Genomic DNA, 18,776 nt, shown 5'->3' on the forward strand with positions numbered 1-18,776 from the left:
CAATCATTCAACCCCCATGCCATCAAATACAACAGCCTGTGAAAATGCAATTTAAGCCTAGAGTGTGGAGAGAAAATGAGTGTGTCTATTTAAATTTTAATGATCAGTGAAATAAATCCTCAGGTGGAAAGGCACTTGGTTAATAAGTAACTCCATTTATAGTTTAGAAGGAACTCCAACCAAAGGGGGATAAATGAATCCCATTTTTTTAAAATATAAAAAACACAGCCAGAAATTTCTGCTGCAATTTTTAATGTGCCATGAACATCTTGGACAGAAACAATATTTTTTCCCCTTGCAGGCTTCTGCAGAGAAAGAACTAAATAATGCAAACTTTAAAAAGAACCCTCATTTTGTATTCATAGTCAGAACTGTTTCTTTTACATAAATTCATGCTTGACCCCTGGTGTCTAAAATCAAGTACTGAGCAAGATAAGAAATACAAATGCAAACATGCATAGCTTTTGGACTCTTTCCCTTACTTATTGGGCTTACCCTTTTTTGTATTTTGTATTTTTGTGGGTCCCCTCCCCCCCAGAGCCATAGCTAGGTATCTTTCACCCCCGGCAGAACCGTCCAGATTGCATCCCCTAGCCATGAACAAATTAGCTCTTCTTTCCGCCTCTCCTCCAACCACCCCCCCTCTACCCATTCAATTCACCCTCTATTAAAAACCATTTCTTACGAGGCAATAATTGATATTTATATTTATGGACATATTTTTAGCTAATTTTGTGCCCCCTCCATCGCCTGCACCCCCTCCCCTGCACATTTATGCCTTCTCTATATAAGCCTCATTTGAATAAAAAGCACATGCTGAAATGCTCTGTGTTAAGTTGCTCAGAAGGAAAGTGAGTAAAGTCCCCTGTCCCCAGGGCAGACTACATCCTAAGGAAAATATTCCACTGATGCCAAAAATTAACTGTGAAGTTAATCCAAGATGAATGTTCACAGGCAATGCACATATAATGCACAACTGGAATACATCCAGAGTTTGTCAATTCCACACACATGGAGAGAGAGAGAGAGAGAGAGAGAGAGAGAGAGAGAGAGGGAGAGAGGGAGAGAGAGAGAGAGAGAGAGAGAGAGAGAGAGAGAGAGAGAGAGAGAATATCTTCCATTTCCAAACCACCATGACAATTTAGCCTATATCCATGAGATCAGAATGTGCTGCAGGCAGAGAACGCCAATGAGCAGGCTGAAATGTGCCAGAAGGTGCCTGCAGAGCACAGGATAGATTTAATGAAACCAATGCAGATGGGCCGAGCAGCCAAGCTGTGCCAGATTGTCAGTAAGGAGAAAATACAGTGACCAACATTTTAAAAACAGGATCTAGGGATGCTGTACAATATAATGTGTGGCCAACTTTCTTCTTCTTCCACAATGAGCTATCTCACCAAGCTATTTTAAGTCTGTAAAAATAGATCTGGGTGAGCTTAAAAGGTAAAGGGAACCCTGATCATTAGGTCCAGTCGTGTCCGACTCTGGGTTGCGGCGCTCATCTCGCTTTATTGGCCGAGGGAGCCGGTATACAGCTTCTGGGTCATGTGGCCAGCATGACTAAGCCACTTCTGGAGAAACCAGAGCAGCACACGGAAACGCCATTTACCTTCCCGCCGGAGCGGTACCTATTTATCTACTTGCACTTTGATGTGCTTTCAAACTGCTAGGTTGGCAGGAGCAGGGACCGAGCAACGGGAGCTCACCCCATCACGGGGATTTGAACCGCCAACCTTCTGATCAGCAAGTCCTAGGCTCTTGGACTTTAGGTTTAGGTTTAACCCACAGCGCCACCCGCGTCCATCTGGGTGAGCTTACCAAAGCTATATTCAGATTAATAGGCAAATTATCTGATTTCCCCCTTCCTAAAAAATAAACTGCGGGGGGGCACCTCACTGTATTAACATGTGCACAGCCTGGCTAACATCATGAAAGGGATGTTAACATCCCAGGGTATAATGGGAGATGTAGTGCTTTTGAGGACTGTGGCAACACACCTCTGCTCCTGTAGGGTTTCTACATTCTGATGACACTCTTTGTACAACAAAATCTACCGTGTGCATTGTTCTTGGATCCAGTGACTTCACTCTACTCTATCCTGATCTTGCCTCTAAGGGCCAATCTCCCCTAAGAAAGACCCCAGGATGTTGTAGAGGATCTACTCAAAAGGAATGCCTACTGGTCCATCAATAGGTGCCACTTCAGTTATAGTTTCCTATGCATGTATGAAGTGCTATGAAAACCTGGGCAATTTCCATTAACTCTTCCATTTTCCAATGGCTACCAAGAATGTTTCGCTTCTTACCATCTTCTTTTGTGCGTGTAAAAATTTGCTCACTCCTGACCCCGTCTCCAGCTCGTGTGAATGCCAGCACCTGGATGCTATAGTTGGTGTACTTTTCCAAACCATCAAGCTCTAATGAGGGCTGCGTAGTGGTAACATTTTTAATTTCTCCCAGCTCTATGGAGCAGAAAATTAAATTGAGTTAGTGACAGCATTATTCTATTCGCATCGAGCGGTCATTATACTGTGGTGAGCCTATGAAAGAAATTGTTGGATTAAAATATGTAACTATGGCAGGAATAAAGTTGGCTATGATTATTAAATAAACATGCTAAATGCCCATAATGTGCATTTAATAGCAAATATGGAAATGTCTTACAGAGAAAAACAGACCTGTAAATACACTTTGAAATTAATAAAGTGCTATTTTTGACCATAGGCATGTTTTCTAAAAAAAATTAAAAAATCAGGATTAAATAATATTATGAAATTGCATTATATTTTACTGATTTTTAAAACTCCATAATGGCAGTGTAGGAAGCTAAGTAAATGAAACATGGGCATCATATGAAAAGGATTATAGAAAGATTTATTGAGTGAGATCAATAAGTTATCTAGACAAGTATTACATTTATTTATGTTACTGAATTTTTTTTTAACTACCCTTAAACTAGAGATGGCAAAGGCAGTGTATTTCAGAATGACTTAAAACAATCCAATAAAATATACATTTAAAAAACTCTTGTCATTTCTAGGTTCAACAGAAACTGATATTGAAATATCATATTCCCAGGAAGGCTGCATAAACAGGTGAGTTTTAGTAATCAACAAAATACTGATACTGTAAGCATGTGGCAGATTACGAAGGAAGTGGAAACCATCACAGGGTGCTAATATCTGTTAATTACCAGCAGCACCCTGTTTAATTCACAGTCAAATGATTTCATTGGTAGTTTAGCACCTGGGTTGCATCAGAGAATATTAGTGAAGCTTTCAAAATTCTTCTTGAATGTATCCCCCGATTTCAGAGTTCTTTATTACCTGATCTTGTTTCTGGAGTAGAAATGATGTATTAGGATTTATCACTGATTCTCCACTGATGTGATTGTATGTATGGGTGTATTAACACTTTCACTACAGTGTTTACCAATCCACAGGAACACATGTATGCATCAACAAAACACTGCACAAAAAGTATATTACTACAATTGTTTATACCATCACATCAAGACTACTATTTTTTGTTGCTGCTGCAGTGTTTTATCAATAAGTATGTCAACATCAGCAGCTCAAAGCTGCAGCAAATGGTGTGGTCCTCTATTCCAGAATTCTGTTTAGAAGTTATCTTAGGTAACTGAATCGAAGAGGAGTAGAACACAGGACAGAGTGGACTCATGGCATACTAAAAATATAAATTGCGGTTGTGGAATAACCTCATCCTGAAAAAGTATTATATGCTGCTGGGAAAGATCTAAGCTTGACAAGCAAGAGTACTTACCTCCATCCAAAAGATTAGCCCAGTATATCACCCTAAATCCCTGTAGAATTCCATTGAGAGCATCTTTGGCTAGTGTAGACCAGGTAATAGAGATGGTTTCTGGTGATGTAGCAATTGCTTGGACGTTTTCTGGTGGGGAACTGGGAACTGAAATTAGACAGTTTAACTTTTAATTATGACAGATTTTTGGGGAATTATTACTTTAAAAAACAACCCCAATATGCACAATATTGTGTTCCTTTGATGTGTTTTAAGCAGAAAAGAACACTGGGAAGAATATTTACAAGAATAGCTTTGTAAAACAATGCAAAACTTGTATGGCTTTAACAGGAGACTAGACATATTCCTGGTGGATAAGGCTTTGACTGATTCCTAACTATGATGGCTATGTTCTACCTCTAGAGTTGTAGATGGTGTGCCTCTGAAATTAAGTTGCTAGAAATCACAAATGGGGAGAGTGCTGTTGCGCTCATGTCCAGTTGGTGTTTTTTCCAGAGGCATCCGGTGTGATCCAGCAGGGCTTTCTTCTTATATTCTTAATGCAGATGAGTTGGAAGTATGGATTATGGTGGAAATTTGACCTAAGAGCCTCCAGTTATTACCATGAAGGTACTCTGTGCATTTTCCATAAAGGAACTGCAAAGAACTGCTGTCAGCATGGGTCACAGATCATTATCACTCCTCAGCCACTGCTACCTCTATCGAGCCACTCTTACCAATATGGCAGAACACATGTATACTCTAAAAGAGCAAACTGTTTCCTTAATACTAGTCTGAACTAACAACATAGTTTCATTCAGTATTAACTGAACCAACATTTATCCAAAGAGAGTTAGCTAAGACATTTTCTGATAAAGCCCCCACACTCATACCATCACTTAGAAAATATTCAGGCTCTCCCCTCCCCCCCCCACCTTTCCACCACTTGCAAACAGGGTGGAGGGTTTGGGGAGGCCATTTGTGCTCAGCCTTTTTGCACACATAACAATAGTGCCAGATTGTGGCCATGCTTAGTATTTAAACAAAATGATGGCCAATTTATAAATAAATTTATAAATAGATGGAGAGTATCAATAATGTCTGAACTTTCTTTAAAAAAATAAATTAAGAGATATCTAATTAACAAGAAAAGAGAGCTAAGAATGATTTTCTATGCAATGCCCATAGCAAAGATATTGCATGTATGGGCCTCCCATCACTAACAGTGGGATAATACAATCCATGAGAGCTTGGGGTCTTTTAAGTCAGCAATAGGCAATCTCAGCTGTATGTAGATTGTCTCAGCTGGAACATTGCTAATATCTGTAAATCTTTCACTACATAGAGTAATTTCTCATTCAGGCAAGACACAAAGACTTGGCAGAGCATCACTAAAAATATTGCCGAGAATCTCTCAGCAGTATGCTGAAAAACAAATATTCATCCATGAAGGGCATCATAATTCCATAAAGCTTTATTGAAGGAAGCATTCATAAATTTAAAACCTTATTATTTAATTACCATACCCAGGAACCTCATCTCACATGTTATTACTTGGTAATTATTTTAAAAGTCTTCTGACTATTTAAAACAACTGGGAACCCAGTCATATGAGTGCATGGTTTTAAACTATTTACTTAGCTGACTGAATAATCTTCTTTTACCACAAGAGGGCACTCTGTTGTTGCTTTACTTTGAAATACACCACACATCATTCTTAGAAAGTGTCATGTATTAGGGAAGTCAGCTAATTTCAGATTTTATAGCTGTGCTCTGAACAACACTATATGAGGCTGTATGCCAGAAAGTTGTGTGTGCTGCAGCCAGCATAGCCAATGGTCAGGGTTCATAAGAGCTGTAGTTCAAAACATCTGGAGGACATTGGGTTAGAGAAGGCTGCCTTAAAGAAATTTGCCAACTCCCAAGGCAACGAGGCCTCCATTTTAATATTAACCTTTCTTTATAGCTCATGTCAGGTTACAACACATAAACCGGCATTAAAGCGAATACATTTTCTAAAAATATAAAGCATCAACTGATAATACCATGCAGGATCAACCACATTAATATATTATTTTATTACTTATTAAATTTGTACAACACTCTTCCTCACAGGGCAGTTTACAATATAAAAGTACAAAAATACCTACCATAATAACAAACAAAAACAATACCCTGTTCAGTTTAAAAGGCCATAGATTGTTTAATTAGCCAAAGACCTGGGAGAAGAGGAATATGTGACTTTTGCATGCTTGCTTACTACTTACCATCTTCAAGAGTGGTTGTGATAATTTCCTGAGAAGATGGTCCGATTCCTGCTCGATTGCATGCCTGTACGACCATGCCATATTGAGTGAATTTTTTCAGGTTATCTAAAGTATAAACTTCGCTGTCTCCGGTGGTATCAATACTGATGATGTTGAACTGGAAATTCCCCCCTGCACTGTATTCTCGATAACCAATCTGGTATCCACGAATAATTCCATTTTGCAGGTGTTTCTTTGGAGCCTAAAGAAGGTATGAGTAGCATGCACTTTGAACATAATGCTGAACATCATCATGTTAAGTTAGAAGCTGAGAGAAATCTCCACTCCCAAAGACCATGCAGCTAAAAATGAAGGCCAAATGCTTGGTTCGCTCTAGGTTTACAGTGATGATGATTAAATGAAGGATGTGACGCTAGGGTTCTGCAACTGATGCTAGTAGCAGTGGATATAAAACTTAACTTCAGGCATGCAAGTAGAACAGAAAACCTAGTTTTGTCATCTGAAAAGTGACAGGTGGATCCACCCCTCTTCACTACAAGTCTTGCCTTTTAATATAAATTTTATATGTCTGCATATAATTTTATGTTAATGTTTGTTTTAGGATCGTGTATGACCCATGTTAAATGACAGTCTCATTGTCCTTGACCTGACAGAGCAGATTTCAAGTTTCCCATCCAAAAGTGTGGCTACCAGTTTGTCATAAAAGGGGGCGGGGCCATCCATCATTCTTTGGGCAAAAAAAAAAAAAAAAAGGTATTATGCTATCTCAGCCCCCAGTTGCAACAATTTGGGGCTGTTTCCCCATTACTGAGCCCCACATGCCTCTGAAATACACCCGTCACAGAGGCGTTTTTAGGACCAGGGACTGTACGTTTTACCCTGAACAAGTTAATCAAATTCTCTGTGGAAGGTGAGCCGGGAGAGCACAACAACCAAGAGCATCACAATACTAAACAGTGCTATATCTTTGCAGCTGCAATACAATAAACCTAGTTTGCCCTTGCAATGACAATGAATGAAGCGTAGGCTTTTTTTATGAAGCCTTGGGAAACAGGGTTTTTTTTTAAAAAAAAAATCTGTGTCATTACACCCACCTTCCCCGGTTTCATTGGCAAGCCAAGCAACACAATGATGGGCAAGTATCTAGTTCAAGGATCATTAATAAACCCATTGCCTAGGGTATAACAGCCACAAGCAGTAGAGGCTTGCTGTACTTATAGCCCACCCGTCTCAAACAAGAACTGAAAATCTGGCTCATAAAGAGCATTATAGTGCAGAGCTTCCGTGCCATGTCTCTAAAAATGTTGCCTCATGGGACAAATTGATTTTCACTATAGTTTGCAGAAAAACTCAACGCAAGAAGTATCCTAAAAAATTCAGTTACAAACTTTCCCCCTGCACTGCAGCTGTATTTCTGATAATATGATGTTCAAAAAGGCACAATCACAGGAACATATAATTGCATGCAAATTTAATTTGGCACACAATTACATTCAGCTGCAAAGTAATTTTTGAAAATTTAGCCACAAGCATTGTGTGTATAAATTCACCAAGCTATGCATCTCATTTTTGCGGGCTCATACCTCAGTAATATCATGACATACATCCCAGCACAGCCTATTTTCCCTTTCCCATTGTATGCTACTTACTTACCTTCCAGGTTACCCTGATGCTTTGTGAAGATATGGGCTCAAGTTGAACATCTTGAGGTGGTCCATCAGGAGCTGGTAAAAAAAGAAATAGGTGGGTCAACATTCTAAGCTCGTCACTTTTGCTACAGAACATAATGTATCACACAATATTCATAACCTCAGAAACCTCAGAAATGCTCAGAAACCTCAGAACTGCTCACACAATATTCATAACCTCAGAAATGCAATGCATTTTTGTCAACATGAAGCTCAAAACCTCAGTAACAGAAGCTCAGCTAGAATGTATACTGCAGATCGGGAAAAGTGCCACCAAGGCCAAGAGTATGCCAGCAAGGTTAACAGGCAGTCAAGGAAGCTAGCAGAGGTAAGGAGTCTTCTTTCAGAAAATGGAAGTGTTGTCCAAAGGAGCAGAAGAAAGATGAATGCAAATTTTGGCAAAACAACAGCAATCAAGAACAGGATGCTAGACTAGGTGGGCCATTGGCCTGAACCATCAGGGGTCTTCTTGAGTTCTTATACCAAGCAATGAAGAGAGTAACCGAACAGAGAAATTATGCTATTTACTGAAGACTAACATTTCAGAGTCAAGCATAAGCACACAAATTCTAGCCTTGCTGACAAACTCAGTTGTCATCTGATGAGAGGCTGAAGCGTCTACGAGTGTGAAACAAGCAAGGGAGTGTTAAGGAGAAAAGAGAATTCGGATGAGAGGTAATGAGCTGGATATAACAACAGAAATGAAATTAAGTAGGCAATTCTGGCTCACTTAGGGTAAATGTTGCTCCTGTACCAGAACAAAAAAATTATGATCTGTTTCATTTCCATTGAAGCATATTTATGAAGGGTTCAGTGGCAATTAATGGGAAAAGGCCCATATGCACCTAGTGATGGAACACTGAATGTAGGTGGAAGGCCCAATCCACATACAGTGTAATGGGTGCAGAAAGCCCTGCTGGCGTCCCTGTGTCTTTCTGCAAAGAGCTGTTGCTGTTTTAAGTGGAAGGGACATCCGAGAGCCAAGGAGTTAGCAGCAAATTAATGAAAAGGTTGTGCGTACTCCATGATTCTCCTTTTGCTGCAGGAGCCTTTTTTAGATGCTACCTTTGAACAAAAGATTCTGGCAGCCTGAAGCCACAATAGCATACAATATGCAATGCACACCTTTGCCAGTGCGGTTTTATCCCCCCCCCCCACCTTTCTGTTTAATATTGAATGATGTTTTTTTTGTACAGCCTTCATTACATTCCCTGCCCTCAGGCATCTCTTAGATGTTTGGGGATCCATACTCATTTAACACACCTGCGGTAAAAGTAAACTGAAATAAACTAAATAAACTAAAATAGCTAAAGGAAACAATGACAAATGGTGGCACTTCCCTTTATTGTGCATATTTTCCTCATTGATACCAAGGGAACAAATGTTACGATGCCTCTGAAGCTTTGGTCTACCCTCCTCCAGTTTCACCCTGAGTAAATCAGATGCTTTTGATGGCAGCTCCCTACAATTGACCTCACGCTCTGAACGGACAGCTTCATAATGAGAGCAAAAGAAAGGGTCAGTCGTCTCAAAACTAGGCCACGCAGCAGGGAATAGAAGATGACATTCAGGTTGCGCGTTGCTGGGGAAGCTAATCTGCAAATTAAGGTCAGTTGATTAACCTGGCATATTAATTTTCAGTTAAATGAAAACCCTCAGATAAGAAATACTAGGGTTGCCATATTTCAATCAGAAAAGTTGTTGAGCTTTTTTTTTTTGGCAAAGTTGTTGAGATTGCCAAAAGTAGGCAAAAACGGCACTGCCAACACAAGCTGCCGTATGTTCAGATTTTCCTGGACATTTGCCCAATTCAGTGGTACCTCGGGTTACAGACACTTCAGGTTACAGATGCTTCAGGTTACAGACTCCGCTAAGCCAGAAATAGTACCTCGGGTTAAGAACTTTACCTCAGGATGAGAACAGAAATCGCGCGGCAGCAGTGGGAGGCCCCATTAGCTAAAGTGGTGCTTCAGGTTAAGAACAGTTTCAGGTTAAGAACAGCTTCAGGTTAAGAACGGACCTCCAGAACAAATTAAGTTCCTAACCCGAGGTATCACTGTACCTAAAATACTTCCTATATAGTAGCCCTTTCTAAAACAGACAGCGCTTCACATTCTCATATCCAGATGTTCTACAGATGTTCTCCATTCTCATATCCAGATGTCTTCCTCAGACTGGTATTCCTCGCAGTCACTCCTGTACCTGAATGGACCCCTCTCCTGTCAAAATCTTTGTAATCTTTCTGCCGACTTTCCTATTCAGACAGGCCTTTGTAAACTGGGCTGCTGTCAGAACAATTTATATTTTAATTGTTGGTTTAAATATGTTGTAATGTATTTTAATTATTGTTTTTAACTAGTTTGTTTTTATTATTCTGTATTTTATAACTGACATTTTAAAATGTTGTAAGCCTCCTGAAATTCCAACTTAGAAGAAAGGTGGGATAAGGCAAATAAACAGCGACTCCATCATACCTCTGTCCCTGCACCCTGTGTCTCCAGAACATTGACTCCATTAAGGAATGTGGGGAATAAAGTTAGCATTACAAATATGACCAAAAGAATCAAACTGTTTTCACACTCAGTCGCATCTCCTACTTAGGCTCTAGATTAGCATAGGCACTAAAATGCCAGAAGGTTATTGCTTTTGTTTGTTATTATAGCATGTATTTTGTGTTTTTATATTGCAAACTGCCCTGTGATCTTCAGATGAAGGGTGGAATAAAAATTTAATAATTAATAAATAAAATTAATGCCATTTACTTTGGCGTTAATGCACTCAGGAACACAGCTTTAGGTATTTCAGTTATGTGGCCTTGTGTTTAGAAACTCCTCCTTAGCCAAGACATTAAGGCAAAGTACCGTATTTTTTTCACCCCATAAGACGCACCTGACCATAAGGCACACCTAGTTTTTAGAGGGGGAATGCAAGAAAAAAAATATTTATAGGGAGCGCTGAGCAGATCCTGTATGCATCCCAGGCTCTGCTCAGCGCTCCCTTTCACGAGCTGCGTGGAGCGTGTGTGCGGCGCTTGCAGGCTTCTCCTTCCTCGGGGAAAAGCCCCCAAGAGCCACACACACACACTTTGCGCAGCTCTTTAAAGGGAGCTCGGCTCTTGGAGGTGGGGGAAGGGACAGAGCCGCGCTCTTTCTCTTTCCCCACCTCCCGCAAAAGCCAGGGATAGCCGTGTGAAGCCTCCGCAGGGCAGCAGGGAGCCTTCATCCCACTGCCCTGCGGAGGCTTCACAGGGTATCCCAGAGCTGCTCAGGAGCACGGGGCATCTGCACGCAGCCTGCCCGCTGCTCCCAGGGCTGGAGGGGGAAGCCTGGCCCCCCCCCCCAGCCACAGGGACCACACATTCGCTCCATAAGACGCACAGACATTTCCCCTTAGTTTTTAAGAGAAAAAAAGTGGGTCTTATGGAGCGAAAAATACGGTGCTCAAACAAAAAGATTAAACTGTCTTAAATAAAAGCACTATTAATTATGAACCATTGCTTATTTAAGGGGCTTTGCATGTGGGTTTAAATGCCTAATGTTAGACTGCTAACTAAAAAAAAAAGATTACTGCAATATCTTAGGCTACTAAGGAATTATCTTTGTATTCTATAGAGCAATGTGTCACATACAGAGTCCCCTAGCTCTTCAAAATGCCAAAAACACATACATCGAACAATGAATACAAGTTGAGGTTAGATTCAATTAGGATCAATGTAGAACATACCTGCTTCATCTGTGGTAATCGTGAGTTCATTGCTGGCCTCGCTCTTGCCAATGCGATTTTTTGCATACATGCGGATGTTGTAGGTGGAGGAAGCATGGAGGTCAATGATCGTGGCCTGGTTCAGCTGTGGGGAAACATCTTTGGTTCTTTGCACAGAATCCCAGGAGTCTGTTTGAAGAATTTAGGGGAAAGTTAATTCATTTTCCTCCCTTCCTCCCTTCAAACATTGAGCTAGTAAGTTAGCAAGCAGCACTGCATTTCAAAGGTAAAAGAACACTGGTGAAATGAACATTAAATGAGGAAATAACCCAGCCCTTTTCAGGCATTAATGCTTTGATTTAACTTAATATGGTAGCTGGGGTATGCAAAGTAGCCCCATCACTTAGCCTTTGTGTGAAAGTGCAACAGTGGGAACCTTCATGCAAAGAACTGTATAAATATTACCTCAGTACAGATTGCCACTGTTTGCTAGAGGATGGGGCTCCTCAGCACACCCCCAGGCCCATGTTTGAGAAACACAGGTAACATGAACAACAGGTTCAAAGAGAAACTTACATTTATTCTGCAGGGACATGAAACCCAAGGACAGCAATTTGTATCATGGCAGGGACCCCTCAGATGCCTCATGGAGGACTGCAAGCAGGGCTTGATGGTCACAGCTGTTTTCTATTGTCAATCTCTGTTTCATGCTAGACAGCTGAGGCTTCAACCAGTTTGGAATGCCATGAATTGTAGCCACTGACAGACATGTAATGCATGAATTCATCCACTTCATTTTCAAAGTAATTTATACCAGAGAGGTTTACAATGGGCAACAACATATTCCCTAGGTTTGTGATAATTATTGCCTTTGGTTCATTTCCTCCACAGCACTTATTTGTGTGTGCATGTGTGTGGCTTCACATGTCTGTGCAGTTGTTTGTTTGTAAACCAAGTGGTTCTTGGTCATCTGCCCATCTGACTCAGAGAGAAGGGAGGGAAATGGAAAGGGGAGCAAAAGGGGCAAGCACAGGGAAACGGAAGAGGAGGAAAGCGCCAACCTTCAAAACAGCAAACTTCAAAAGCTACTATAAAAAATTGAAAAGCAATTTTCTGAAGATATTTCTATTTCTGAAGATATAGCTCCAACATGCCACACTCACATGTGTTCAGGAGCGTTTCTTTTGCATCAGTCAGTTGCGTGCCAATCCTATTGTGGCAACAACCCTCTGACGAGTCATGGGAAGATGTGCAGCTATTTTCTCAGCCTAGACTGGCCTCTGCTGCCAGGAGCCCACAGGAAACTGGGGTGAGGCCAGTAATATTTCATGGTTATCTCACAGGACGGTAAGTAGGCCTTTCACCAGTCATTTTAAAACATCTGTTTTATTTCTTATGCCCAAAGCCCTTGGTTTCTAACAAAGGGAAGGTGAGCCACATAGAGGCGCCAACTTCTCCAGCTGATTGAGGGGGCCTGATGTGACATCGTGCAGCGTTCTGACATTGGGCTCATGATATCACAAGGAGCCAGGGGCGGAGTCAAAAGCCCTCTGAAAATTGTAGGTGCCCAGCCCCCTCAAAAAATACATGGGGGGGAGGGGGCAAAACTGCCTTGGATGCTAGCTATCAGCACCTATGGAGCCACAAAGTTTCTATTCAGATCTTTAGAGAAGGAAGCAGAGGTCAGGGGTGATTTTGCTTTCTCTGTCCCTGCATTGATATCCTCAGGTATGTCATATGTACAGGCAGTGCTTTGGGGGGGTCAAAAGTGAGGTACTCATACAGGTACAGGTACTCATACACTGATAAAAATTCAATAGCAACTGGCATAAAATGGCTGCCATGGGCAGCAAAAAAGATAGGTGCCAGTACCCTATACTGGTAAGCAGGTCTGTGCAGAGCTTGTCTGAGGCCCAGGGTGTGAGACTGGTTCTTGGCATGACAGCCTCTGGCTGACTTAGCCCTCTGAGGCCTGGGGCAAGTGTACCCAGATACCCTGTGCTTCTGCATGGGCTTGCTGGTGAATGCTGCCACACACAAAAAGCCCAGTGGTCAATAAACCTATCTCCAAGGCTTGAGAGACTTGGAAATCTTAGTATTTGATGATTTCCGAGGATCAGTGATTTGCTGAACAGGAAAGCAGAGAAATGCAGCTCCAGGTTTTCCCCCACAAGAATAGCTATGATGTCATCTGCAGGAGCAATATTTGCCAGCGTTGTAAGCTTGGGAAGGTGGAAGACAGAGGATCTGTAAACATTAATTTACATGGAGTCTTTCCTGCACTATTTTTAAAGACTTGTATATTAAATTTGTGTTAGAAAGTAACAACTGTACTGGAATTCAAAGTGAGCTTTCCCAAAATATGCACTACCTGGGATATGTGTGTGTGTTTATGTGTGTGCTTTTTTAGACTATCCTTGGGGGCATAGCTATAGGGGCTTTAAATATGAGCCCCTGAGTGTCAAAATTTTCCACTAAACCATTGCCAAACATCACCCTGAACATATGAGAACAATCTCTCAAGCACGCTGACTGAAACCAAATAATTGGTGTCAGGGAAAAAGGCAGATGTGGCTGTTTGAATCTTCTCTAATTTCTGTAATATGGTATGGAGGGAGAAATGGGGAAATAAGGGATTTTTTCAACTATTTCATTCTTACAGACAGATTTTAGGATTAGAACGGAGCACCCTAATATTGTTCTGGTATATACAGGTTTCTTGATATAGCGATTATACTATCAATGCATGCCTCAGAATTTTAAATACATGCACAATTTCATCAAAATACCTGTATACAATCAACTACAAAAAGCATCTTGCTGTGCAACTGCTATTATGTATGCCATGTACAAAAACACCTGTAACTTGTGTATTATTTAAGACAGGGAAAGCAGCCTGCAGATGGAAGCAGAATCAAATGGGTGGAAGTCTGTACCTACAGAAAAGATGCGCAGATGCACAGCAATCAAACACATCCCTCCCAAAGGCTTGACTGAAATTAAGCCTACCACAGAACCTAGGACTTGCCGATCAGAAGGCTGGTTCAAATCAGTTCGAATCCCCGCTACGGGGTGAGCTCCCATTGCTCAGTCCCTGCTCCTGCCAACCTAGCAATTTGAAAGCACAAAGTGCAAGTAGATAAATAGGTACCACTCCAGTGGGAAGGTAAATGGCGTTTCCGTGTGCTGCTCTGGTTCGCCAGAAGCGGCTTAGTCATGCTGGCCACATGAACCGGAAGCTGTATGCCGGCTCCCTCGGCCAATAAAGCGAGATGAGCGCCGCAACCCCAGAGTCGGCCACGACTAGACCTAATGATCAGGGGTCCCTTTACCTTTAGGATATCTGGAATAAAATACTTGAAGGTTCTCTTGCTTGAACTGGGTTCTAGAGTCTCAGATTAAGAAAGCAGACGGAAAGCTTTTAGCATAGTGTGTGTGTGTGTGTGTGTGTGTGTGTGTGTCTTAACTCATTGGATTTGTTAGTGTTGCCATATTTCAAAAAGAAATCCCAGTAATGTCTGGGAAAATCTGGACATATGGCAACCCTAGATTTATGAGGTTAATGCCTTCTAATCAACTAGAAATTTCATATCAGTTAGGACAGAGGTGCATCAGTGTGTGTTGCATCTGTTCATTCATAAATCCATTCTGTTCTGCTTCTACATGAATCTGTGGGCTCTCCTCCAGCATGCAGGGCTAACAACATGTGTGCTTATTTCACAAATAAATATCTTATTATTCTCCCTGTCTGCATCCTAGTTTTGCTCCAACCTGCCTAGAGTGTCATAAAGAATTTGTGCAATTCCCTCCCTGTGCCAAGCAGGGCCAGAGCATAGGGCCAGACCTGTTTTGCTTCATCAGAACAACTTCATCATGTTCCATCGGAATTATCTTTGGAACTCTCGGCTTATGCAGCCACCCCTGGGGCACAGCAAGCTGCAGCCATCAGCTGCAGCTATTACATCCATTGAAAAAAAAGGAAAAGAAAAGAAAAACAGATCACACCTGAACTATATATAAAAAAGGAAAATCTGGCACTGAGAAGCAGTGTGATCTGAGAGGCAAAAAAAATGTGTGATCCAGGATGATCAAACAAAGATACTTCTGCTGAAGAAGAAAAAAAGAGAGACTAGTGATGAGTACTCTCAGGCAATGTAACAGCACCTGCATGTGAGTACCTTCAAATATTCAGGAAAAGGCACATTGTTATAGCCCTGCCTGGTGACATTTCATCAGTTCAGGTTCTCCCATGCAAAAAACTCCCTGCTTCTGAAAACCCGGGATGCAAGTGTGCGGAGGTTTCAAGACTCATTCTCACCCTGTTAGGCTTGCTTTCACATGCAGGGCTTTTGGATATTTCCCAACATTTAATCTCACATATGTAGTCTAAAGTGGTACAGTCCTACCAAGACTGTTCTATGTGCCTTCTCCAAATATTTGAATTGACTTTGGGTCTCTGTGCAAATTGTAAATAAGAGGTGAAACAGCTTTGAGACAATCCCTTCCATTTATTATGCCTTTTCCATTTTATCAGCTTGCATAAAAAATCCCCTTACACAATTTTTTGTTCTTTTGGGGCATGCTGTTTTCATTTGCTCTGATCCTCACAAATATGATTCACTAACGACAGAATAGGCAAAATTCATATAACACAAATAAACATAACATTTTTTTTTCTTTTAACTGATTTTCCTATAGGGAATGCCTGCATATACCAACCTAGCTATATATTAATACTAATATATTCCACTCACATGTTTACTTTGTATGTTGTGCCATCTAGTGGCCCTATTCAGAATGGCAATTTTGAGAATATCTACTCTCCCTCTCCCCCCACCAAACGTATGGTTATTTTTTTACACTGTTAAATACTGCTGATATTGCAACTGTAAGTACTACTGTTACCTCCACTACCATAGAATATGTTTACAGCTTTAGAGTATGCAAAGTGATTTCCATACGATTTTTAGTAACGTTTATGGTAAAAAATTATTATCTGGGGTTTATATTTTTAGCAAATGGGAGGCTGAGACTAAAAGAAAGCTTGTGTGAGGCCACTGAGGGCACTGAAGTGAGATCTGAACAGGGAGTTCTCTGCCCCACAGCTCACACTTTTTGACCCTACACCACATCAGCTTTCAAAAAAAGAAAAATCTTGAATCTGCTCTTTCTGCGACACATTGTTTAATAAGCAACATGAATGGATAAGGCATATAAAGGTACAGACAGACATGAGGCTAAACTACAGGGTATAGTGGTCCTCCGCTTTATGAAGACGGCTATATATAATGCATAGTCCATCATATTCAAAGCAACTAGCTTTGAAACTAGCTAGTGTTGAGTCAAAGCGAGTCTTTGCAAGCTGACCATTGGACCTCCAGCTGACGTGGGCCTGAGAGGAATCTTGTGCTGCTCGTCATCAGGGAGGTCACTGGCACTGTCCAATAGGTATTTGTGACTTGCACACACACAGGGCAGACAGTACTCTACACTGCAAATGGCCCTGCTAGCTCAACATCCCACTCAACTTTTTAACAATAAGGAATTGTCAAGTGCAGATTAGAAACAGGCCAGCTGCCCCTACCTCTTGTCCCACTTCTGATCTGGAAATGGGTGGATTAAATTGGATGAATTTGATTTGGATTGCTGATAGATATCTGAAATTAATCTTGTTTTAAAACAGGGCCATTTTGATTCAGCGACGCCTCTAGGACCACTGCACTTCCAATGACGTAGTCATCTCTCACAGATTAGAACAGACCTTCACCTGGTGCCCTCCATATGTTCTAGACGACAACTCCAATTGGTCAAACTGTTTGTGCAATAGGCGGGGTGGAGGTCCATGTCTGGGGCTTTTGTGCAAAGGAGTAGAGAGTACATGGTATCTTGATAGTAGCAGAGCTGTCATACAAGTGTCTACAACACATTTTCATGACTAGTTGGTTCTTCTGATCATGCCTATTCAGATGAGGTTTATCAAAATAGGATTCTGCTCCAGAGCCATAATGTCACAGGGTTGAAGGTAGGGGAAGACTTAGGAAGGAATATGTCAGAAAACAGCTGTTCAGCCCATCTTAAGATTTTGCTTGACCCCAGCTTGCTTTAGGTGTGAGTAGATCTGAGTTTGAATCTCAGACAAGACCTTGCAGAGAGAGGAGCACTGTGTCTTGGGAAGAGACCATAATTCAGTGGCAGGGTACATGTTTTGGATGCAGAAGGTCCCCAGTTCAATCACTGATATTCCTGGAGAGTGGCTGCCAATCAGAGTAGGCAATATTGAATAGGATGGACAAGTAGTCTCACCAGGTAGGTTGTCTACATCTGCAGTTATCTACATTTGGAGATGTGGGTGGCGCTGTGGTCTAAACCACTGAGCCTCTTGGGCTTGCCGATTGGAAGGTTGGCGGTTCGAATCTCCATGACAGAGTGAGCTCCCATTGCTTTGTCCCAGCTCCTGCCAACCTAGCAGTTCTAAAGCACCTCAAAGTGCAAGTAGATAAATAGGTATCACTGTGGCGGGAAGGTAACCACCATTTCCGTGCACTCTGGCATCCATCACGGTGTTCTGTTGCACCAGAAGTGGTTTAGTCATGCTGGCCACATTACTCGAAAAGCTGTCTGTGGACAAACACCAGCTCCCTCAGCCTGCAAAGTGAGATGAGTGCCGCAACCCCATCGTCGCCTTTGACTGGACTTAACCGTCCAGACGTCCTTTACCTTTACTACATCTGCTGAAGATGCTTTTGTTTAATAGGGGCTATTGAAAACCATCCATTCAAATATACAAAGTATTCTGGACACAAGATGTCAGCAAAACTCTTGGCCACGCTCAAGTAACAGTAAAACTGAGAACTCTGATTTTTTAAATTAAAAAAATCACAATACCAGAAAACTAGGAAACAATTAAAAGTTGTAAGCCGGGCATACCAACATACACTTACCAGACTTGTTCTTGCATTCTATATCATAGCCCGTGATTGGACTATTTCCGTCAAATCCCATGGTCCATCTGAGGGCAATGCTGCGTGCTCTCACCTCTCGGATTTCTATTTCTGGAGGATCTGGGGGTTCTGGTCAAATAGATAAACTCTGTTTTAGTCAAGAGACCTGTGCGTCAGCGACAGCAATGAGTATAGTATGGAAAAAATATGCCTTGTGAAGAATAAGATAGCTTGCTATTTCCTTCGCTCACCGAGTGTTACACTCGTTTTACCCCACACCCATCCCATAAGGAGGGATAGTTAATATTTAAGTTAAGAAACTTGTGACGGCCCTGTTCAAACATTAAAAAATTGTATTCAGGGGAGTGCAGGGAGCAAGGCCTTATGTGCCAGGCAAGCACCCCATTTTCTTCATTG

At 41.5% G+C, this 18,776-nt stretch overlaps 1 protein-coding gene across 1 annotated transcript in view; it reads right to left on the reverse strand.

Moving 5' to 3' along the window:
- DSCAM (DS cell adhesion molecule) overlaps positions 1-18,776 on the reverse strand; it is a 336,030-nt gene that overhangs the window by 72,370 nt on the left and 244,884 nt on the right. Inside the window, exons 14-19 of the mRNA XM_081859359.1 lie at positions 18,360-18,488; positions 11,440-11,607; positions 7,682-7,752; positions 6,029-6,269; positions 3,783-3,929; positions 2,306-2,461 (exon numbers count right to left, since the gene is read on the reverse strand). Of these exons, the coding sequence (XP_081715485.1) occupies positions 2,306-2,461; positions 3,783-3,929; positions 6,029-6,269; positions 7,682-7,752; positions 11,440-11,607; positions 18,360-18,488 (912 nt within the window). The remainder of the gene's footprint in view (positions 1-2,305; positions 2,462-3,782; positions 3,930-6,028; positions 6,270-7,681; positions 7,753-11,439; positions 11,608-18,359; positions 18,489-18,776) is intronic.

The sequence above is a fragment of the Podarcis erhardii genome, assembly GCF_964252035.2.
Source record: "Podarcis erhardii genome assembly, chromosome: 4".
NCBI lineage: Eukaryota > Metazoa > Chordata > Lepidosauria > Squamata > Lacertidae > Podarcis > Podarcis erhardii.